Source organism: Tachypleus tridentatus, unplaced genomic scaffold (assembly GCF_004210375.1).
Source record: "Tachypleus tridentatus isolate NWPU-2018 unplaced genomic scaffold, ASM421037v1 Hic_cluster_2, whole genome shotgun sequence".
NCBI lineage: Eukaryota > Metazoa > Arthropoda > Merostomata > Xiphosura > Limulidae > Tachypleus > Tachypleus tridentatus.
In genome coordinates this window covers 2,345,993-2,370,928 of record NW_027467782.1, presented here as the reverse complement: position 1 = coordinate 2,370,928, position 24,936 = coordinate 2,345,993, and the positions used below count along the sequence as shown (strand labels likewise).

General features: G+C 32.3%; 1 protein-coding gene across 1 annotated transcript in view; it reads left to right on the top strand.

The window, feature by feature from the left end:
* Positions 1 to 457: 457 nt before the first annotated feature.
* LOC143243268 (furin-like protease kpc-1) overlaps positions 458 to 24,936 on the top strand; it is a gene marked incomplete at its 5' end in the record, with an annotated part of 32,037 nt that continues 7,558 nt past the window's right edge. The window contains 4 exon segments of the mRNA XM_076487116.1: positions 458 to 540; positions 4,963 to 5,051; positions 7,604 to 7,776; positions 17,577 to 17,789. Coding sequence (XP_076343231.1) covers positions 458 to 540; positions 4,963 to 5,051; positions 7,604 to 7,776; positions 17,577 to 17,789 — 558 coding nt within the window.

Genomic DNA, 24,936 nt, shown 5'->3' with positions numbered 1-24,936 from the left:
AATTGGAAACATCAGTTGATTATTTTATAAGACACTAATTGATACTCTTAGTGAATGGTTGTGATGATATAAAACATGGATAATACCAGTTGATTATTTTATAGGACACTTATTGATACTCTGATGATTGTAATGATCTAAGATATGAATAATTGGAAACACCAGTTGATTATTTTATTGGACACTAATTGATATTCTTAGTGGATTGTTGTAATGATATAAAACATGAATAATTGGAAACATCAGTTGATTATTTTATAGGACTCTAATTAATGATCATAGGTAGCCAGTTATATTGAAATAGATAATTGACTTAGTCACCTAGCATCATCAAAGACTTGACAGAAAGTTTTAGTGTTTTTTTTGTACCTAATATGAAAATACAAAGCAAATTGTATGAAGTACTAAATACATCTCTTCTCTGTATTTGTAATACATCTCTTCTCTGTATTTGTTTAATTAGGATCCTAAAGCCAGCTATGATGTTAATGATGATGATTCAGACCCTCAACCTCGCTATGATCTCATAGACTCCAATAGGTTTGTCCTGTCAGTAATTACTGTATGTAGTGATAAAAACTAGCAGAAATACATCCATACAGGTGGCTGTTTGGGTTAGTAATTGCTAACCATAGTTTTCATACCTTATTGAAAAAAAATTTCAAAAAATGTGAACATTTTCTTAAAAAAATTTTTTTTCTGAAAAATACTGCACAAGAAAAGTGTTTAGAGAGTAGTGACTTACTGTAATGTTGTTGTTTTGGTATATTAAAAGTTGTACCTGTTGTTGAAAAAATAATAGTTGTTTTAACAATTCCATTTTTAGTGCATACATTTACATCGATAAAGTTAATCAAACCCTTACAAGCAGTTTTAGTGAAAGTCATATTCATGTTATGTGAAGATAGTACTTTTAATTAAAATTATGTCCTGTGTTAAAGAAATGGTAGTTTGCTCATACTGTAGATATTTTTCTAATTGAGTGAATTTTCAGTACCAGACGTGTGAAATGGGTTTATTGATTTTTGCATGTGATGTCATGTTGTATTTATTAGTTTGGTCACATACATAGTTTGATTCACATATATATTCACTATGTCCATGATAGTAAGAAATTTTCTGATACTTTGAAAAACTAACTCATTATAAAACTTTGTTATTCATAGCAAGGTTTTTTTATACTTTTGTTTGGTAATATCATAGGTTAAAAAATTGAAATTTTTTGTATATTTCTGCATTTTCTACATAGTGGTGAGTAATTAATGGAATTTGCTGTATAGTGGTGAGTAATCAGTGGAATTTGATATATAGTGGTGGGTAATTTTGGTTCAGAATGTCAGTGATATTATTTGTAGTGAGTTGTTTGGTTTTGTGGTGTTTATCTGGGGACCTTTGAGGCTCCAAGTGAGGGTGATCTTCAGCAATCTGTAAAGAATTTAGATTTACATGCATGTTCTTTGTTAGGTTTTCAGTCCTCCTGTGGGGCAGTGATGAGCTTAGTGATTTACAATGCTGGAATGTGGAGTTTGATTCCTGATAGTGAACATGGCAGATAGCCAAATAGCCCAAAGTTGCTTTGCTATAACAAAACAAACTTATCTGACTCAATGTTGTTCCAGTCGGCCTGGCATAGCCAGGTGGTTAAGGCATTTGATTCATAATCCGAGATTCACGGGGTTCAAATCCCCGTTGCACCAAACATGCTTACCTTTTCAGCTGTGGAAGTGTTGTAATGTGATGGTCAATCCCACTATTTGTTTGTAAAAGAGTAGCCCAAGAGTTGGCAGTGGGTGGTGTTGACTAGCTGCTTTCCCTCTAGTCTTACACTGCTACATTATGGATGGCTGGTGCAGATAGCCCTCGAGTAGCTTTGCGTGAAATCCAAAACAAACAAACCATTGTTCCAGTCAACAGTAATAAATGTGGTCTTTAAATTAAATAAAAAAAAGGTGGACATTTTGGGATAAGCTGCCTTTGATTTGTTTTTTTTTTCAGATGGTTCATCAAGAGTGTGATATTTTGAGTCTCATTCCCCAATTAGTTTTGAATCTCTATTTTACTTGATGGCTGATAGGTCTGGGATCAGATACACTGCTGGTCAAAATCTTAAGACCAATGAACATAAAGAAAAAATATGTATTTTGCATTGTTAGACTCAACCACTTATTTGAGTAGAGCTTCAAAAGATGAAAATAAGAAAAGGGAAAATAAAAATAAAAACTTTTTTAGTATTTAATAGGGAAAATATGAACACTGTGAAATTAGCCTGAATACTAGCTGGTCAAAAGTTTAAGTCGTTTTATGTTCTTTATTCCAAAATGACCATTTCAGTTACTTAACTGGTATATTAAGGTTATATTACATGTCCTTTCTCAACATGTGTTTATGACCTGATTATGACGTGTCCAGTATAATCTTTACCTGAATGTTCAGTTTTCATTACTGCTAACCTAGATACATTGGCAGTTGGAGTGGTTTGTGCTGCTTACCCACAGACCACTGTATCATTCTATCTGTGTCCTCAGGACAGCCCTTACTCAAGACACATTTCAATTGAATTATTTGGTCACTATTTCTCACTTCTGTGACTGATCAGATTCAGATAATTGTATATTTAGTGAGGATTTTGAAGGTTTGTTACCTTTAGAGATGTTAGACAATGAATTATTATTCTAGGCTTTATTTGTAGTTAAGGAACCTTCTGTGAGTCATGTCTTAACAAATATATTGTATTTCTATTATTTTAGTGGCCCAGTTGAACTGCCAACTGGAGGACATTGACAGAGTGGTATATGGACTCCTCTCAGTTTTTTTTTTTTTCAAATTATTTGCATGATTTGGCACTATCTTCATCTGAGGGTTTTTATCTACCCCTTGTAGCTATCTTAACTACTACTGCTAGATTATACAGAGGGGTGAGTATTTCCATTACTACCATTCAGGGTTCCTCACTTTATTTTCACAGCATCCTACTCTGTGGCAAGAGTTACACAGGTATGTGTGCTTTTATTAAATAAATTCTGCAGTAGCAACCACTGTTTCAAAATATTTTATTAGATTGACTAAGTGATGTTACAGTTGTGTGCTAGACTGCCATGAATAAAACATAAGGGGATCCTGTCTTTTGTTGCCAATCATTAAATTGAATAAATTGAGGTTGGTTTGCTTTTAAAAATTTAGGGAACTTGATTCACTTGTTGCACTGTTCCTCAGGACTCCCCAGTGAGCATTACTCCACAGAATTCACTAGTGGATCTTACAGCATCTGGTTTCTAGTCACTGTGGGAAAGCAGCTTTTCTTTCAGAGTGTTAGTGTGAATTCTTTCACTACTAGAGAAGAGGGTGAAGTTGGGGGCCCTCCTGCCTGAGTCTCTTGATGTTTTTTCTCAGTTTTCAGTTGTAGAAACACCAATCTATATGTTAACTTACTCATAATTGTGGTTCAGATTTGATGCTTTACTATCCAGTTGAATTGAGTGTGGTCCTTCTTTTTGATCAATATTTGTTCAGTACATTGCTTACGGAAGAGGGTATAACGTCTCTTCATAATTCTGAAGACGGAGTGGTCTTTTTCACCAGATGTGAAAAGAGGGAAGTGTATTCTAGAAGTTAAAATTTTCAAAATTGTATATCCAATAATACATACTTTCACATTCTTCTTTTCTACTAAAAGCTGAGTCTGAGATTGAGTCAGTTTCAGAAAAATGATAACATTATCAGAATGAGGTGTTTGTGTACTGTACAAAGACAGAGGGAATGTTGATGTAAGTGGGAAGTATCATTCTGCTAGGGAAGTAAAGTGTGGTATGAAAGACTGGAGCAAGTGAGAGAAACAAATTAATGTTTATATGGGCAGAGGAAGAAACCCTGCCAGTTGAGTAATAGTAAGTTTGAGTAGAGCTAAGTATTATTGGAAATACATTTTCAATGTAATAAAATGTTAATTTTTGATTACTGTATGCATGACATTAATTAATCTAAATCTAATGTTGGATAAAACAGAATCTCTCCCAAAGTGACAGGAATTTGATGTAAAAAAATTATGAATTATCAAATTTTGTGAAACTTGTACAAGTTAAAGCATACTACAATGAGGTATGACTATTTGTAATTTACAGTTTTTGTATGTCAAGACAATTGATTTAGTTATGACTGAGCACATCATCAGCAAAACCCCACAGTTGATAACAGTACTTCTTGCTGTGTGAATCTTCCTTTTCATCCATCATTATATCTGTTTTCCAGACCACAGCCCAAAATTTTTAACAGGTTGTCCAAGCCCCAATGACCGTGACTGGTATTTTGCTACATGTTACCATCAGTTATTATTTCTCTCTTAGTTACTTGCTGTGTATACATTCACATTGGACATTTAACAACCTTAAATGAGGTAAATCTATCTGTAAAGCCTATAGATGCTGTTGTGGCACTTAAAAGATGTAGTGACAAAATCAATTTTCTGCCAAACCAGATCTAGAACATGGTATCCAAGGGTAGAGTCATAATTTTATTTAAAATGAATATAGAGATAGCCAATTCTCTCTAAAACTATCTTTTTACTGCTCATAACTCCTGACTGAAATATGTTATCACAATATGAATTTCATATTTGGATATAGCAAATTCTAATGGTTCCAATTATGTGTTCAACACTTCAAGAAAAAGTTAGCATCTCCTAGAAATAGTTGAAAGAGTTGACACTTCTTGTTTGCTCTATGACTTAGAAACACTAATTCACCTTTGTTTTGGTTAGTTAGTTATTTCATGCTCATAGGTATCAGAGCTGAATTATTCAGCTCTTTTTATTGATATTTTAATATCCTTATTAGGTGAATAATAACTACAAGCTAATAAAGATAAAGAGAGGAAAAAGTATATCATTTTGTATGAAGTTGTGTTCAATAGAAAGTTGCCATCTGGTGAGAGAATGATAAAAATTAACTATTTTTGTATGAACTACAGACATGGAACAAGATGTGCAGGAGAAGTGGCTGCAGCACATAACAACAGTATCTGTACAGTTGGCGTAGCTTTTGAGGCAAGTATTGGAGGTATGATCATTTCCCAAGCATAGGTTGGTATCATAGGTAAATGTTGAGTTTAATATTGATTTGCTTTATTCGTTACTTTTTTTCCTGCAAATCTTTGATAACCACATGTGAAAACAACTAATTTTTCTTAAAAACAATCAACATAACTAAAAAACTGAATAGGCTCTAACATGTGTCCATTTAAGAAATATTTTAAAATAAAAGTAAACTACTAGTTCTGTTCAAGAGCAGTAGCAACTTTCCATATGTAAATGTTAGTTTTCACTTCAGGTTTGCAAGTGTGAATTTTAGTGTTCAACAGTTCCCTAATAATCACACAAGATATTTTAATTAGACATAGATATGAATTAGAGCAAGTAATAGAAGCAGTTTTTAAGTCATTCCTTCTAACTCTCAGAATTAAGACCTGTAAGTACACACTCTCACAGTTACAGAGTATTGTACTTGACAACAAGGTAAGTTAAGAAAAGGTTTTTTTTTAAAAGCTGAAATGAACCTTCAACTTCAGCTTGTTTCAGAAATTAAACTTTCTTTTATAGAAATGAGTTAAAATGTTAATAAGAGAACAGTGTTGAACTTTTAGCAAGTGAAGATGTTTATCTTTTGTAACAGTGTGTAGAGATGTTAACAAGTCAAGATGTTGATTTTTTGTAACAGTGTAGAGATGTTAACAAGTCGAAATGTTGATTGTTTGTAACAGTGTAGAGATGTTAATAAATAAAGATGTTGATTGTTTCTAACATTGTAGCAATCTTAACAAGTGAAGATGTCAGTTTCTTGTAAGAGTGTATAGACATGTTAACAAATGGTGTTGATAATTTGTAACAATGTAAAGATATTAACAAGTCAAAATGTTGATTCTTTTTGTAACAGTATAGAGATGTTAACAAGTAAAGACGTTGGTTTTTATAACAGTGTGCAGAGATGTTAACAAGTGAAGATGTTGATTTTTTGTAACAGTGTAGAGATGTTAATAAGTGAAGATGTTGATTTTTTGTAAGTGTAGAGATGTTAATAAGTGAAGATGTTGATTTTTTGTAACAGTGTAGAGATGTTAACAAGTGAAGATGTTGATTTTTGTAACAATATAGAGATGTTAACAAGTGAAGATGTTAATTTTTTGTAACAATATAGAGATGTTAACAAGTGAAGATGTTGATTTTTTGTAACAGTGTAGAGATGTTAACAAGTGAAGATGTTGATTTTTTGTAACAGTATAGAGATGTTAACAACTGAAGATGTTGAATTTTGTAACAATATAGAGATGTTAACAAGTGAAGATGTTAATTTTTTGTAAGAGTGTAGAGATGTTAACAAGTGAAGATATTGATTTTTTGTAAGTGTAGAGATGTTAACAAGTGAAGATGTTGATTTTTTGTAACAGTATAGAAATGTTAACAAGTAAAGATGTTGGTTTTTATAATAGTGTGTAGATATGTTAGCAAGTGAAGATGTTACTTTTTTGTAACAGTGTGAAGATGTTAACAAGTGAAGATGTTGATTTTTTGTAACAGTGTGAAGATGTTGATTTTTTGTAACAGTATAGAGATGTTAACAAGTAAAGATGTTGGTTTTTATAACAGTGTTTAGAGATGTTAACAAGTGAAGATGTTGATTTTTTGTAACAGTGTGAAGATGTTGATTTTTTGTAACAGTGTGAAGATGTTAACAAGTGAAGATGTTGATTTTTTTGTAACAGTGTGAAGATGTTAAGAAGTGAGGATGCTGATTTTTGTAACAGTGTGAAGATGTTGATTTTTTGTAACAGTGTGCTGAAATGTTAAGAAGTGAAAATATATCAAATAAATGTTCCCAGTAAAATAACAGATTTTGTAGCCAAGTCTTGATATAAAACAGATTTAATTCTTAAAGTGTAGAGAATATAAAAGCTATTTAGTTAAAAATAATCTTTGTCAGTAATTTATTCTTCTAATAAATGTGTATACAATTTGATTGGTAAGTTTTCTGTGTCATGAATAAATAGCAGAAGATCTTACATCTTAAACTTCTGTTTATTTACACACACATTATCAAAGATTATTGTAAATGTTTTTCTCTTTTATTATTAAGTCAGTTAATTAGAATAATGTGTAATTAACTTTGTTCACACTTATACCATTTGAAAATTAATAAACAGTTTTATTTTATATTTCATTCAATCATATCCAGAGAAAATTGGCTTACACGTTAACTTAGTTTTAAAAAGTAATGATGATAATAGATACTTTAAATTTACATATTTATGTTTAGCTGTAGTATTTTTGTGTTGATTGTTTTCAAATGGATATTTAATATAATTTCATGGCATTTATCCTGCAATCTGAAACAATTTGTTTATAATTATATAAATTAACTCCTTAATGTTTGATTACTTAGAACTTGTTTCATTAGTATAAAATGATATTTAAAACAATTCACTTATTAGTGAACTATGTGAAAAACAAATGTAAAGAGAATGATGAAAATCATGTGTTGTGAGTTTATTCGAAGTACTAACAGCATAGAATCTGTGTGTATTTTGATGGTAGTTTATTTTTCTTGTGTTTTGAAAGGTGTGAGGATGTTGGATGGGGAAGTCACAGATGCAGTAGAGGCTCATTCTCTGAGCCTATTTAACCAGTACATAGACATTTACAGTGCTTCCTGGGGACCTGATGATGATGGAAAAACAGTGGATGGCCCAGGACATTTGGCAACCTTGGCTTTTAAAGAGGGAATAATAAAGGTTGCATTTATTACAGTTTCTCTAGTAATGTTTAGAGGAAGAATCTATTTATTACTTCTTGAATGTTTTTAGGATTTTATTGGTGCTTCAAAACATTCCTTTTTTGTTCTTGATAAAATGGAATAATAAACACTTGTGTTTGTGTTTTAATACTCTTTGTTGCCAGCTACTAATAGGTTTGTATTTTTTGTTTGTTGTTGGCAGTTTTCTTATGTAGTGTCACATGATGTTAGTTTGAACAGTTCTAAGATTTATCAGGTTGTATTAAAAATATTTAGCAAACAAAATTAATAACGAATGCAAATATTAATATATTTTCTGTAATAAATGTTCAGTTATAGTATACTGTATTGTTAATAGATAGTTGTAGTTTGTCTAGACAGGTTATATAAACATTAATACAGGAGCAAATGTATTCAGTAATAGACATTTTGATATGATTTACTGCTTTGCAAATACAGAGAAAGAAACAAAATATATAAATGTGTTTTAATTTAAGTTAAAAATTAAAACTTTATATTTATATATATATTTTATGTAAAAATTTAAATTTCTTCAGGTGAACCTTTGTTTCAAATTTTGTGATCTTCTGATAGTAAATTTACGTAACCTGATTAAAGAAAGAGTTCCATTTATGTAACAGTCTCACCTTTCTAAATATGAAGTATTATTTATTATCAAAGTGACTAGATATTTCTAAATTATAGAAGAGACAGAGAGAATGAAACCTTAAATGGATTATTGTGTGTTTGTTGTGGTTATGTATGACATAAAAATTTTGGGATATTATATTTTGTACAACAAGCAATATTTGTGAGGATTTATCTCATCACAATAAGTATTTTCTTTATTGTGGTGTATGATACCAATGAAGCATGAACTGTTAATAAGTAGTTTGTATGACATTGTATTACAATAAGTATTTTCTTTATTGTGGTGTATGATGCCATTGAAGTATGAACTGTTAATAAGTACTTTGTATGACATTGTATTACAATAAGTATTTTCTTTATTGTGGTGTATGATGCCATTGAAGCATGAACTGTTAATAAGTAGTTTGTGTGACGTTGTATTACAATAAGTATTTTCTTTATTGTGGTGTATGATGCCATTGACACATGAACTGTTAATAAGTAATTTGTATGATATTGTATTACAATAAGTATTTTCTTTATTGTGGTGTATGATGCCATTGAAGTATGAACTGTTAATAAGTACTTTGTATGACATTGTATTACAATAAGTATTTTCTTTATTGTGGTGTATGATGCCATTGAAGCATGAACTGTTAATAAGTAGTTTGTGTGACATTGTACTACAATAAGTATTTTCTTTATTGTGGTGTATGATGCTATTGACACATGAACTGTTAATAAGTAATTTGTATGATATTGTATTACAATAAGTATTTTCTTTATTGTGGTGTATGATGCCATTGAAACATGCACTGTTAATAAGTAGTTTTTATGACATTGTATTACAATAAGTATTTTCTTTATTGTGGTGTATGATGCCATTGAAGTATGAACTGTTAATAAGTACTTTGTATGACATTGTATTACAATAAGTATTTTCTTTATTGTGGTGTATGATGCCATTGAAGTATGAACTGTTAATAAGTAATTTGTATGATATTGTATTACAATAAGTATTTTCTTTATTGTGGTGTATGATGCCATTGAAACATGAACTGTTAATAAGTAGTTTTTATGACATTGTATTACAATAAGTATTTTCTTTATTGTGGTGTATGATGTCATTGAAAGATGATAATTTGATCAGTAGCTTGTATGATGTTATGCCACTATAGTATTTCACTTATTGTTGTATATAAAGCCATAGAAGTAATTTGATTGAGAATGCTACATTGATACCCAAGGTTAGTAGATCTTGCTTTATTAGCATAAGACATTGTATACTGTAATAACTGATGGATTGTAAATTTGTGATATAAATAGAATGTTGCTTTGTTCTCAACCAGCCTAATTAGCTGTGATATTGAGTCAGTAATTTGTTTTTATCACTAATTTGTGACACTCTGTATGTAATTGAGATGTTATGTTCTTGTTACTGGAAACCCAGTTAAGACTAGTAAGGAAACATTTATTAACAAATATTTCATACCCAAATATAAATCTGTATTTCATTTTGTTAAAATTAAAAAAATAATTTTGTTGAGTATACATAAATATGTGTTACTACATCACATTACTGTATAAAAACTGGATAACAAAATATACAAAACACTTTGTTGTTCGAGTGAGCCACTATTACCAAGATTCAGTCATGCTATTAAGTGGTTTTCATTCTATATTTGAAGCCTGATCCAAAGTAACCCTCTGACCCCAAGCATCCCTTACTGTGCATGACATAAAGTTTTAGTGTTTTATATTGAAAACTTTATTACACTACAATTCGTTTATATTATACTAATTAGTATAGCATCAAATATTAACTAATAATTCATATCTTAATAGTATATAAATTTAAAGTTGTTAGTTATACAAGACAATATTTTAATGAATTTTAATTTATCCTAGTGTGACACATTTTCTCTTGGCATCTTTTCTTCCTTATTTTATCCACCACTCCTTCAAATAGTAGTAAATGTATCTTACTATTTGTAAAATTTGTTTGCTCTGGCAAACCATAATTTTTATAACTTCAATTTTGTTTAGTTACAGAGCTATCAAATAAAAAATCAGACCACTCCTATCACACCCATGTGTAACATCTTCTCTTTAAGGATTTGTTTCTCATTTTTTCTTGTGTTTAATTATATATTCCCTTTAACCAATAGAAAGTCAATGTATCATCTATCAAATTACATAATGCATAATGTTATGTTTTGAACAAATAAACATCAGTTTCACTCACAGTATAAAATTCATTCCCATGAGAAACATAATGTCTAGCTTGAATAAGTAAGTAGAGACTCTTGTCTCATAGAAAGCCAGGAAAATTTTGATAACTCGGGGAAATTACATACTTTTTTCCTGTTATTAGTCTGTGTTCTTTGGTGCATTATTTAATCAAATGAAAATTATTTAGTGAATTAATACCATTGGTATAAAAAAGTAGGCTTAAATGTCCTTGACAGTCTGCAGTTTTAAAAAGAGAGAGTAAGTAGTCTGTTTCTCGTTCATCACCAAGGACTTTGACTCTGCACCGGGCTTTCCATTACCTCTCCAGTTCAAAGTATATACATTGAATTTCATGAACCTTCTCTACACCTTCGCCGTTTGCAACTATCTTTACAATATACTTGAAACTTCATTCCTTACCAAAGCATCCCACCTGGAAATGTGTTTTCCTTCCTCGGTGGGCAGTACTTTTTCAGAACAGACGATCTGTCATTGCTCCGTTTGGCCTTCGCATCCGGAAGCAATTGGATGAATTGGGTCTGTCCTTGGATAACATTGCATGTTCCACAGGTCGGCCCATCCCACCATGGCTTATTACAGCCCCCAAATGTGACCTTTCTTTCAGTCACCTAAAAAAGGCAGATACTCCAGATTGGAAGTACCGTCTTTTATTCAATGAATATCTTTCAAACAATCATTCAGTTCCTATTTATACAGATGGTTCCAAATCAGGTAATTCAGTGGGCTCTGCTATGGTTTGCTATGGATCAGTAGTTGCACGCAGAATCCCTTCTACAGCTTCTGTGTTCACTGCTGAACTGTATGCCATATCTCTTGCCCTGGATCATATTGCAGCTGAGCAGTACTCCAACTGCACTATTTATACTGATTCGCTTAGTTCTATACTTGCCTTGGAATCGCTACACATTGGCTCACATCCTATTCTCGCTGATATTCGTAACTGACTGGCCCGTTTCTCATTAGCAGCTACTTCAATCCAGTTTTTCTGGATACCAGGCCATGTTGGTATTGGCTGGAACGAGCTTGCAGACATGGCAGCTAAATATGTCTGCTTCAGCACCATCACTCCTATGCCTATTCCATACATGGACTATGGTGTTATCTTCAAGGGTTGGCTCCGTGCCAGCTGGCAGTCCACTTGGAGTGAGCAACGTGACAACAAACTTTTCAAATCAAACCCAAAATTGGACTTTGGCCATCTAGCTTCCGTAAAGTTCGGAAGGAGGAAGTTGTTCTCACTAGGCTACGCATTGGTCACAGTTTTTAACTCATCATTTTCTTTTATCTGGAACTGATGCACCAATGTGTAATTTGTGTAACACTCAAATCACTATCAGCCACGTTTACTTTCTTGCCATCGTTACAATTCTCAACGACGGCAATATTTTAAACATATTTTTTCCCAGGGTCAATCTGTAACATTGGACAGAGTTATTGGTGATGGTGACTCTGTCCACCTTGATAATGTTTTTAATTTTTTAATGGCCATTAACCTTTTAATCTCATTTAAGTGTTGCATGTTTATTCATTACACCTTTTAATTGTGGTTCCTTTTTTACAGTTTTAATCTCTCTCATTCAATTTGACATTGGACAATAGCCAGAACATAAAATAACTCGACACCAGGACTGGAAAGGCCAACTTCAGGTGACTAACGCTCCTGTTTGAACTATCCGTTTGAACTACTCGTTAGTCATCCTGGCGAGTTGTTATTATACTTTTACTGCATATCATTTCACACTTTTACTAATTAACTTTTAGTACTGGCCATATTGGCTCATAACCCGGAACCAGGACTGGAAAGACCAACTTCAGGTGACTGACGGTGGTTTTTATACTTACCTGTTAGTCTTCCTGGCGGGTTACGATCATTACCATTCTGCTACAGGTAGTTCTTTACAACTTTGTTGACTGGATGTCAACATTGGTTTTTACGCCATTTTCTGTCTTAATTGCCGTTTTGCTTTTATCTTCAATTACTTCTACAAATTTTACTCCATTTACTTGACTTTATCCTTTTACTGGACATTTGGCTACTCATTATTACGATTTTGCGGAGTGTCTTTTAAAACTTCTATTCTTTTACATTTTGATACTGGTTGCTATGACACATAACCCGGAACCAGGACTGGAAAGACCAACTTCAGGTGACTGACGGTGGTTCTTGAACTTACCTGTTAGTCTTCTTGGCGGGTTATGATCATTACCTTTTTGCTAGAATAAATACCTTACAACTTCTTATACTCTGCCTTCTATCTTAACATTGTAGACTAGGTGTCAACATTGGTTTTATACTTTTTTGTTTTACCTTCATTTCCATTTATGTCTATTACTACATTTATTTATTTATTTTTTTTTTTATTTTTTTACATTTTTACCGAATGTCTGGCGCAGATAGCCTCACTGCTTTGTGCCATAAAACACTAAATCAATCAATCAATCAATCAAACTTGTTTTTCATGTTTGTTGTTTATTTAGTATTGTAAAAGAGATAGTAAGTAGTCTGTTTCTTGTTTTTCATGTTTGTTGTTTATTTAGTGTTGTAAAAGAGATAGTAAGTCGTCTGTTTCTTGTTTTTCATGTTTGTTGTTTATTTAGTGTTGTAAAGAGATAGTAAGTCGTCTGTTTCTTGTTTTTCATGTTTGTTGTTTATTTAGTGTTGTAAAAGAGAGTAAGTAGTCTGTTTCTTGTTTTCATGTTTGTTGTTTATTTAGTATTGTAAAAAGAGAGTAAGTTGTCTGTTTCTTGTTTTTCATGTTTGTTGTTTATTTAGTATTGTAAAGAGAGAGTAAGTAGTCTGTTTCTTGTTTTTCATGTTTGTTGTTTATTTAGTCTTGTAAAAGAGAGAGTAAGTTGTCTGTTTCTTATTTTTCATGTTTGTTGTTTATTTAGTCTTGTAAAAGAGAGAGTAAGTTGTCTGTTTCTTGTTTTCATGTTTGTTGTTTATTTAGTCTTGTAAAGAGAGAGTAAGTAGTCTGTTTCTTGTTTTCATGTTTGTTGTTTATTTAGTCTTGTAAAAGAGAGAGTAAGTTGTCTGTTTTTTCTTTTTCATGTTTGTTGTTTATTTAGTCTTGTAAAAGAGATAGTAAGTCGTCTGTTTCTTGTTTTTCATGTTTGTTGTTTATTTAGTGTTGTAAAAGAGAGAGTAAGTAGTCTGTTTCTTGTTTTTCATGTTTGTTGTTTATTTAGTATTGTAAAAGAGAGAGTAAGTTGTCTGTTTCTTGTTTTTCATGTTTGTTGTTTATTTAGTATTGTAAAAGAGAGAGTAAGTAGTCTGTTTCTTGTTTTTCATGTTTGTTGTTTATTTAGTGTTGTAAAAGAGAGAGTAAGTTGTCTGTTTCTTATTTTTCATGTTTGTTGTTTATTTAGTATTGTAAAAGAGAGAGTAAGTTGTCTGTTTCTTGTTTTTCATGTTCGTAGTTTATTTAGTGTTGTAAAGAGAGAGTAAGTAGTTTGTTTCTTGTTTTCATGTTTGTTGTTTATTTAGTCTTGTACAAGAGAGAGTAAGTAGTCTGTTTCTTGTTTTTCATGTTTGTTGTTTATTTAGTCTTGTAAAAGAGAGAGTAAGTAGTCTGTTTCTTGTTTTTCATGTTTGTTGTTTATTTAGTCTTGTAAAAGAGAGAGTAAGTTGTCTGTTTTTTCTTTTTCATGTTTGTTGTTTATTTAGTCTTGTAAAAGAGAGAGTAAGTAGTCTGTTTCTTGTTTTTCATGTTTGTTGTTTATTTAGTCTTGTAAAAGAGAGAGTAAGTTGTCTGTTTCTTGTTTTTCATGTTTGTTGTTTATTTAGTCTTGTAAAAGAGAGAGTAAGTTGTCTGTTTTTTCTTTTTCATGTTTGTTGTTTATTTAGTCTTGTAAAAGAGAGAGTAAGTAGTCTGTTTCTTGTTTTTCATGTTTGTTGTTTATTTAGTCTTGTAAAAGAGAGAGTAAGTTGTCTGTTTTTTCTTTTTCATGTTTGTTGTTTATTTAGTCTTGTAAAAGAGAGAGTAAGTAGTCTGTTTCTTGTTTTTCATGTTTGTTGTTTATTTAGTATTGTAAAAGAGAGAGTAAGTTGTCTGTTTTTTCTTTTTCATGTTTGTTGTTTATTTAGTCTTGTAAAAGAGAGAGTAAGTAGTCTGTTTCTTGTTTTTCATGTTTGTTGTTTATTTAGTATTGTAAAAGAGAGTAAGTAGTCTGTTTTTCTTTTTTCATGTTTGTTGTTTATTTAGTATTGTAAAGAGAGTAAGTAGTCTGTTTTTTCTTTTTCATGTTTGTTGTTTATTTAGTCTTGTAAAAGAGAGAGTAAGTAGTCTGTTTCTTGTTTTTCATGTTTGTTGTTTATTTAGTATTGTAAAAGAGAGAGTAAGTTGTCTGTTTCTTGTTTTTCATGTTCGTTGTTTATTTAGTGTTGTAAAAGAGAGAGTAAGTAGTCTGTTTCTTGTTTTTCATGTTTGTTGTTTATTTAGTATTGTAAAGAGAGTAAGTAGTCTGTTTCTTGTTTTTCATGTTTGTTGTTTATTTAGTATTGTAAAGAGAGAGTAAGTTGTCTGTTTCTTGTTTTTCATGTTTGTTGTTTATTTAGTGTTGTAAAAGAGAGAGTAAGTTGTCTGTTTCTTGTTTTTCATATTTGTTGTTTATTTAGTATTGTAAAAGAGAGAGTAAGTTGTCTGTTTCTTGTTTTTCATGTTTGTTGTTTATTTAGTATTGTAAAAGAGAGAGTAAGTTGTCTGTTTCTTGTTTTTCATGTTTGTTGTTTATTTAGTGTTGTAAAAGAGAGAGTAAGTTGTCTGTTTCTTGTTTTTCATGTTTGTTGTTTATTTAGTTTTGTAGTGGTTTGTGATAGTCTTCCAGTGAGACCCATGCAACCTTTTTAAAGGGCCACTTATTAGCTGGGTCACAACAGCTACATGTACACTCTTTCTAAAAAAAATGTAAAATGAATAGGGGGACCCTGGAAAGTACTTACAAAATAGGCTTAGGAACCAACGTGATAAAAGGCCAATAAAACAATATAAATTTTAATTATAAGTGAGGAAAACTATTTTTAATCTTAACACAAAAATTACTTCACACCTAGACTATTCTAAACAAATACTCAGTATAATCATGGACAAATCCTTGTTTCAGTTTACTAAAAATATAATTTTTTTTTATGTGAAAGCCTGTAAAATTTTGTGAAGATGTGCACACTATATTGAAAATTTTAAATCTGTAAAGACTTGAAACAAGTACAAAGAGGTCACATGGTCGGTTTTATTAAATTAGAAGTCTGTATGATAAGCTAGTATTGTTGGCATCTAAAAGATAGGAGTTTGTATGGTAAGCTAGTAGGGTTAGTTAGCTGACACCATTAAGATAGTAGTCTGTATGATAAGTTAGTAGAGGTGGCATCCTTAAGATAGTAGTCTGTATGTTAAGCTAGTATAGTTAGTTAGTTGTTATCCTAGAGTTAGTAGTTTGTATGTTAAGCTAGTAGAGTTAGTTAGTTGGTATCCTAGAGATAGTAGTCTGTATGTTAAGCTAGTAGAGTTAGTTAGCTGGCATCCTAGAGATAGTAGTCTGTATGTTAAGCTAGTAGAGTTAGTTAGCTGGTATCCTAGAGATAGGAGTCTGTATGTTAAGCTAGTAGTGTTAGTTAGCTGGTATTCTAGAGATAGGAGTCTGTTTGTTAAGCTAGTAGAGTTAGTTAGCTGGTATCCTAGAGATAGTAGTATGTATGTTAAGCTAGTAGGGTTAGTTAGCTGGCATCCTAGAGATAGTAGTCTGTATATTAAGCTAGTAGAGTTAGTTAGCTGGCATACTAGAGATAGGATTCTGTATGGTAAGCTAGTAGAGTTAGTTAGCTGGCATCCTAGAGATAGTAGTCTGTATATTAAGGTAGTAGAGTTAGTTAGCTTGTATCCTAGAGATAGGAGTCTGTATGTTAAGCTAGTAGAGTTAGTTAGCTGGCATCCTAGAGATAGTAGTCTGTATGTTAAGCTAGTATAGTTAGTTAGTTGTTATCCTAGAGTTAGTAGTTTGTATGTTAAGCTAGTAGAGTTAGTTAGTTGGTATCCTAGAGATAGTAGTCTGTATGTTAAGCTAGTAGAGTTAGTTAGCTGGCATCCTAGAGATAGTAGTCTGTATGTTAAGCTAGTAGAGTTAGTTAGCTGGTATCCTAGAGATAGTAGTCTGTATGTTAAGCTGGTAGAGTTAGTTAGCTGGTATCCTAGAGATAGTAGTCTGTATATTAAGCTAGTAGAGTTAGTTAGCTGGTATCCTAGAGATAGTAGTCTGTATGTTAAGCTAGTAGAGTTAGTTAGCTGGTATCCTAGAGATAGGAGTCTGTATGTTAAGCTAGTAGTGTTAGTTAGCTGGTATTCTAGAGATAGGAGTCTGTATGGTAAGCTAGTAGAGTTAGTTAGCTGGTATCCTAGAGATAGTAGTCTGTATGTTAAGCTAGAAGGGTTAATTAGCTGACATCCTTAAGGCAGGAGTCTGTATAGTAAGCCAATTGAGTGGTAAACTGGCAAGATGTTGAGCTGTATTTTATTGAGGGCTGTTAAGTTAATGTTCATTAAAGGAGCAAAGTTACTGTAGTAAAGGACTAATAGGAAATCCTGCCTTATGGACTTAATCTTTTCTCAGAGATAGCTAACTTTAAATGGTATGGTATGGTTTTAACATATGATAAAGAACTTTTAGTGCACATGTTCATTAAGACTTTTCTGTAAATGATATTTGGAGTCAATTTGAAGTAATTGAGTGTGATACAAAGTCAGAAATGCTCAGTGTTTTTATGTCTACATTTCGGTTTCTGGAATGTTTTATATAACTGATAAAAAAAGGTTTTCTAATAAGATTTTCACTTTTTAATAGTGAAAAACTGCTTTTTAAATCTCTTGTTATTATTTTTATTCAAATAACCTTACAAATGCTTGCCTTTTACGTTATTTGTAGGGAAGAGGTGGGCTTGGTTCCATTTTTGTGTGGGCTTCTGGTAATGGTGGCCGTGACCATGACAACTGTAATTGTGATGGGTATACAAACTCCATCTGGACATTATCAATAAGCAGTACTACTGAAAATGGACAAGTACCCTGGTACAGTGAAGCATGTTCTTCCACACTGGCAACAACCTATAGTAGTGGATCCTCTGGAGACAAGCAGATTGTAAGTTTCAAGGAAGTGTATTTGTAAACATTAAGAATTTTCTTTAATCAGTATTGTAGTGGTTAGAACCCGGAAAGTTATTGAAAAATAAGTCCTGTAAATTTAAAATTCCTTCATGAAAACATGCCTCACAATTTACTTATAAGTTAGCGAGAACAATGAGTTAGATTTAATATATCTCCTTTCTGAACTATGAATATATAATTGTTTATTACCTGAACTTTAACTAATGTATCAAGTGCCAAACACATTCAACAGTTTACTTGTACCTCATTAGTGTAGACAGACATGAAACATATGTTTTTATTTATGTTAATATCAGTGCTCTGTGGGACTTTCAGTTATCTGCTTCATTATATGGTTATAGAAACTTCATAATTGCATAATTGTATCTTATGAATCAAAAGATTTAGTGTGTGTCAGAAGTTTTGTCTCTTCACGGAAGTAGTAGATTTACAATATCAAAATTATTGATTATTAAATGTCTGAATGGACAATACCACAAGAAAACTTTCCTATTAGTATGTGTAAATGAACCATCCTGGTACTGGCATGTGTTGATAGTTTACACTGTGACTGGTTATCATCCAACCAATCAAAAAGTGCCACACCAATATAAAACACATAAAGCACACATAGTAACATTGTGCACAATAGTAGTAATGTAAGTCTAGTCATTGCTCTTGGGACTGAAACACTACAAACAAAAATGTGTAGAAATCAAAGTTTTAGATGTTCAAGGTGCAGCAAGCCTGTGTTTCAGTAAGATACACATTAATACAAAGTTATTTTGTTAGATATGTTGGTACATCAAAACCACTGGTGAGAACAAGTAACTGGAGAGACAGTCAAACCTTAATTTGAAACGGGTATTGGACTAGAATTAGTTGAGTGAAGAAAGCTGGAGACTTGTGTTTTTACAAATGAACCAATTTATATTTCATGATAGAGATCAGAGTGGTTTCATAGTCGATGTACAACATCAACAATGAAGCAAGGTGGTGTTGGTGATTTACTCAAAATTAATGGTATTCCAACTGCTAACAGGCTAAGATGCCATATTTGATGGGGTAATAACCCCATGACAGTGATACCATTATCTATATTACATGTTGGTTACATAGAACAAAACTTAAAACACAACATTCCAGTAAACACCAAATTCATTCAAAAACCAGGTACAAAACTAAAGTCTATAGTATGTAAAAAACTACACTGACAAACACAACACCAACATTATTTATAAGATACAATGCAACAACTGCCACAACTTCTGTATTGGAGAAACAAGGAGAAAAATGGAAACATTGTAAGAACAATAAAACACCTTTACACATTTTTGAACACTGTAAATCAAATAACCACAACATAACCGTAGAAAACACCCAGATATTAAGTAGGGAAACAAATATAAACAAATACAAAATCAAAGAAGCCCTACTTATACAGCAACTAAAACCAAAATTAAACCAATATGAAGGAACACCTTTATACCTATATTAATTAATAATTTAACATCTAACTACAGCGCCCCCCTACAATCCTGTACCTATTTACACTCTCGTTTTTAAGACATGCACCTGACAATGGTCAGTTGCAAACTCTCTCTTTGTTAACCTGAAGGTGACCTAAGAAGGTCAAAAACATTATTCTATGCTTTATTTTAATTAAAGCCCTAATATCTACACCAGTTATCTTGATAATACATTTTTACTTCAGGTGGGTTTCTCGTAATCACAAATTACTCTATTAATTATGTGTGGTGCAAGGATATTTAGTTTGAATATAAATTTATATTGTAGGCTTCCAATTGGCCAGATTGCAACAGAGTTGACAACATAAGTGTTCTTGTTTTATTGCATGGCAATGAGTATGATTGTAAAAGTATAGACCATAAATGTGTATTTAAATTGAAATACATGCAATATACATCTAATATAGAATATCTGTATATTCCAACCCATTAACGATTTTGTCCATCTTTTCTTCCTTGTAAACATAGTTTAAGACATTACAAGAACTTAAGCTGCTGAAACATTCCACAGTTGAAGATAAGCCATGCCCACTTTCAAAGTAAAAACTGTTTTTAATCAACAACTGTAACTTGAATGGCATACTTATAACCAATAGAAAGAGCAAACTTCATTCTTGAAGGTCATTACTGTAACAGGAAATGTGTTTATGAATCTGTTTTCAAACGAGGGGGAAATGAATCTAAGTGTGTTGTAATGAACAGGATTCCCAGCATTCAGCAATACTTTCTTATGTTATACATATTAGATTGACAGGGAGTTAAATTGTGTTTAGGTTTTACTTTTATATTTTACTTAATTATGTATTAATTGTGTTTTAAAATTCATATTTGAGAGGATTAATAACTTCTATCATTTTACTTATTCATCTTCTGACTTGCCAAGACTTCCAAATACAGGGCATGTACAAATCATTTTGCCAGTGGCAGTATTCTTTCTGTCCTGAAGACTACAGAAACTTAAGACCAGTATCATTTAGTGTAGACACTCTGCCTCTCCCTTTCATGTTTTCAAATTTACCTGTCTCAGTCTCACAATAGGGTGCACTTGACAGAGTTCAGGGAGCATTTCAAGTCTTAAACAGTTTATCAGAGAATCCAACCAGCATCATGTAAAGCTTTTATGTAACTCTCTGCTCAACTGACACTTATCTATGGTTTTTTATGTAAACTCTTTGCTCTACTGATAGTTATCTATGTTTTTTTATGTAAACTCTCTGCTCTACTGATAGTTATCTATGGTTTTTTATGTAAACTCTCTGCTCTACTGACAATTCTCTGTTTTTTTATATCTTTGAAAAAATGTTTTATTTTAAACTGATGTATAATTATTCTATCTAAACACATGAAAATGTAACCATTGGTGTGGGTTAACTATGCATTCTTGTTTGCTAATTATGCCTTTTAAATAATAATACATCTATGAACTAATAGAATCAAGTGCCAATGCATTAATTTGAGGTTTGTAGCTATGTTGGTGTAGTAACAAACTAGTCTGTTATCAGCTGTTATATGTAATCAAAACTAATTAATGACACAGCTTGATCAACAAACCACCATTATACAATGGTGGAAAACTTATTAAGAACAGATTCCATAGTAGTAGCATTTATTTACATATAACATAATGTTTTGGGACAACGTGGGACCTATTGGTTCATCTCAGCTATCTTATCCTCTTAACTAAATAAGAACCACTAATAAATAATTTTTTTTAAAAATATTAAAGCCAATTCTTTATCATTCATATACGTATCAAGCTTTCTCTTAAACTCAGTCAAATTTACTGCCTCCACAATGTCTGAAGGCAACTTACTTTAAAGGCCAACCGTCCTGCCAGAAAAATAGAACTTTCTTAGGTGAAGATGATTCCTACCCTGCCAAAATTTGTACTTGCATCCCTTAGTCCTACTATTCTCATGGTTAAGTGTAATGAAACATGATGCATCAACACTCCCTTAGTCCCACTATTCTCATGGTTAAGTGTAATAAAACATGATGCATCAACACTCCCTTAGTCCCACTATTCTCATGGTTAAGTGTAATAAGCATGATGCATCAACACTCCCTTAGTCCCACTATTCTCATGGTTAAATGTAATAAAACATGATGCATCAACACTCCCTTAGTCCCACTATTTTCATGGTTAAGTGTAATAAAACATGATGCATCAACACTCCCTTAATCCCACTATTCTCATGGTTAAGTGTAATAAAACATGATGCATCAACACTCCCTTAGTCCCACTATTCTCATGGTTAAGTGTAATAAAACATGATGCATCAACACTCCCTTAGTCCCACTATTTTCATGGTTAAGTGTAATAAAACATGATGCATCAACACTCCCTTAGTCCCACTATTCTCATGGTTAAGTGTAATAAAACATGATGCATCAACACTCCCTTAGTCCCACTATTCTCATGGTTAAGCGTAATAAAACATGATGCATCAACACTCCCTTAGTCCCACTATTCTTATGGTTAAGTGTAATAAAACATGATGCATCAACACTCCCTTAGTCCCACTATTCTCATGGTTAAGTGTAATAAAACATGATGCATCAACACTCCTTTAGTCCCACTATTCTCATGGTTAAGTGTAATAAACCATGATGCATCAACACTCCCTTAGTCCCTCTATTCTCATGGTTAAGTGTAATAAAACATGATGCATCAACACTCCCTTAGTCCCACTATTCTCATGGTTAAGTGTAATAAAACATGATGCATCAACACTCCCTTAGTCCCACTATTCTCATGGTTAAGTGTAATAAAACATGATGCATCAACACTCCCTTAGTCCCACTATTCTCATGGTTAAGTGTAATAAAACATGATGCATCAACACTCCCTTAGTCCCACTATTCTTATGGTTAAGTGTAATAAAACATGATGCATCAATACTCCCTTAGTCCCATTATTCTCATGGTTAAGTGTAATAAAACATGATGCATCAACACTCCCTTAGTCCCACTATTCTCATGGTTAAGTGTAATAAAACATGATGCACCAACACTCCCTTAGTCCCACTATTCTCATGGTTAAGTGTAATAAAACATGATGCATCAACACTCCCTTAGTCCCACTATTCTCATGGTTAAGTGTAATAAAACATGATGCATCAACACTCCCTTAGTCCCACTATTCTCATGGTTAAGTGTAATAAAACATGATGCATCAACACTCCCTTAGTCCCACTATTCTCATGGTTAAGTGTAATAAAACATGATGCATCAACACTCCTTTAGTCCCACTATTCTCATGGTTAGGTGTAATAAAACATGATGCATCAACACTACTGATGCCCTTTACAATCTTGAATACCTCAATCAGTTCCCCTCCATCTGTACAATCTTGAATACCTCAATCAGTTCCTCTCCATCTGTACAATCTTGAATACCTCAATCAGTTCCCCTCCATCTCTTCTTAAAGATAAAATAGTTTCGTAGATCTCATAATATAATAAGTCTCTCATCTAACCTTTTTCAACAGTTCAGTGTTTTTCCGAAGGTGAAGTCCAAGTCTGAACACAGTACTCTAATTGTGGCCTACCTGTGACCTGTACAATGAAATTATAACATTTTTAGACTTGCATTCAATATTTCTATAGATACAACCAAAAATCCTTTTTTCCCTACCACTAGTAAAAGTACACTGCTTGGATGGCTTTAGATAATGATTGACTATTACACCAAGATCCCTTTCTTTCATAATATTTTTAAAATTATTTCTCATCCAAACAATAGGTAAGTCAAATTATGATAACCCACATGCATTATCTTGCAATTATTACAATAAAACCCATCTGCCATTTATTTGACCAACTCACAAAATGAAATAAACACATTTCTAAAGAAACAGCTTCCTCTTCACATCTAGTGACACCCAAGACCTTAATATCATCTGTAAGTTTAAGTAGTGTATTGACCATTCCTTCGTCTATATTACTGATGTAAATCAAGAAGAGCAGTGGTCCTAAGACTGACCTCTGAGGTCTTGTGACGTTAATCCAGTTTGACTGAACTCCATTTGTAACAACTCTCTGTTTTCTTCCATCCAGCTACTCCACTATCCAACTTACCAATTACCACATCTGTAGTGATAACTTTTATCCCAATCCTTTTATATGATACCTTGTCAAATGCTTTCTGAAAATCCAGATATATCAAATCTACATCTGTACCCTCATAAGCATTAACCTTTGTGAAGAATGTCAGAAGACTTGTGTACAAGATTTTTCCATTAATGAAACCATGTTAACTTTGCAAATCCTCTTTTAACAGACTTTTTGAAAATTTTCCCACAACTGATGTAAGAATAATGGGCCTATAATAAGTGGGACAATTTCTATCACCTTCCTTAAAAGGAGGAGTTACATTAGCTAACTTCCAATCCTCTACCCATATATATGTATATGCCATATCCCCAAACCTCATAAACCAGATTGTCCATTACGACCAATAATGTCCACATATGAATCGTTTAATTACAATCTTGGTAAATACATAGCATGGGCATTCTCTAAATATGTAACATCAGCCAGCTCATTCATCAAAGACTCTTTTAATTTCAAGTCTAATCTAAATCAACTTAATCATAAAGCCTTAATGGCCAGTTTCGATGTTATATCCCTCTTTACAGAAGTTCCAACCACTGAAGCCTGCAAGATAGCCTTAGAACTCTATATCCGAGACCCTAACCCAACTATAGACATTCCCAGTAACCAGTTAGCAACCCTCATAGAATTCACCACGATAAAGACAAACTTCATGTTCAACAACCAAAACTATATACAAACAAATGGCCTAAGCATGGGCAACCCAGTATCACCAGTTCTAGCCAATATTTTTATGACACAAGTTGAAACACAAGCAGTTAACACAGCATTACATCCACCACTATACTGGTACAGATATGTAGATGACACGGTTATGGATTCAAATCTACAGAACACATACTTAATTTTTCAATCACATTAACGCTATACATCCCAACATTAACTTCACATGTGAACAGGAAGAAAGCAATCAAATATCATTTCTTAACCTCAAAATTACAAGAACCAACACACAATTCAAAACAGAAATCCACCGTAAAATCACCCATACTGGACTATACATTCCTTGGGACTCAGCACATGAAACAAAACAAAAACTCAACATACTAAGAAACCAAATAAACACAGCCATAAAACTATGCTCACCAGATAAAATTAACGATGAATTACACAAAATAAAACAATACTTCATCAACATCAATAAGTTTCCTCCACAAACTGTAGAAAACATTATACGCATACACACCTAGACAGAAAGCAAAATCAACCAACAAAAGTAAATATATCTCACGAATCAAAAAATCACGAAACCATATACTGCTGTATACCATTATATTCCTGACATCAGCAAACAAATAACCAACATTTGGCAAAAACTAGTAACAAAATATGACATTCCAGTTAATACCAAATTTATTCAAAAACCAGGCACAAAACTGAGGTCTATACTATGTAAAAACTACACTGACAAACACCACACCAACATTATTTATAAAATACAATGTGATAACTGTCACGACTTCTATATTGGAGAAACAAGTAGAAAAATGGAAGCTAG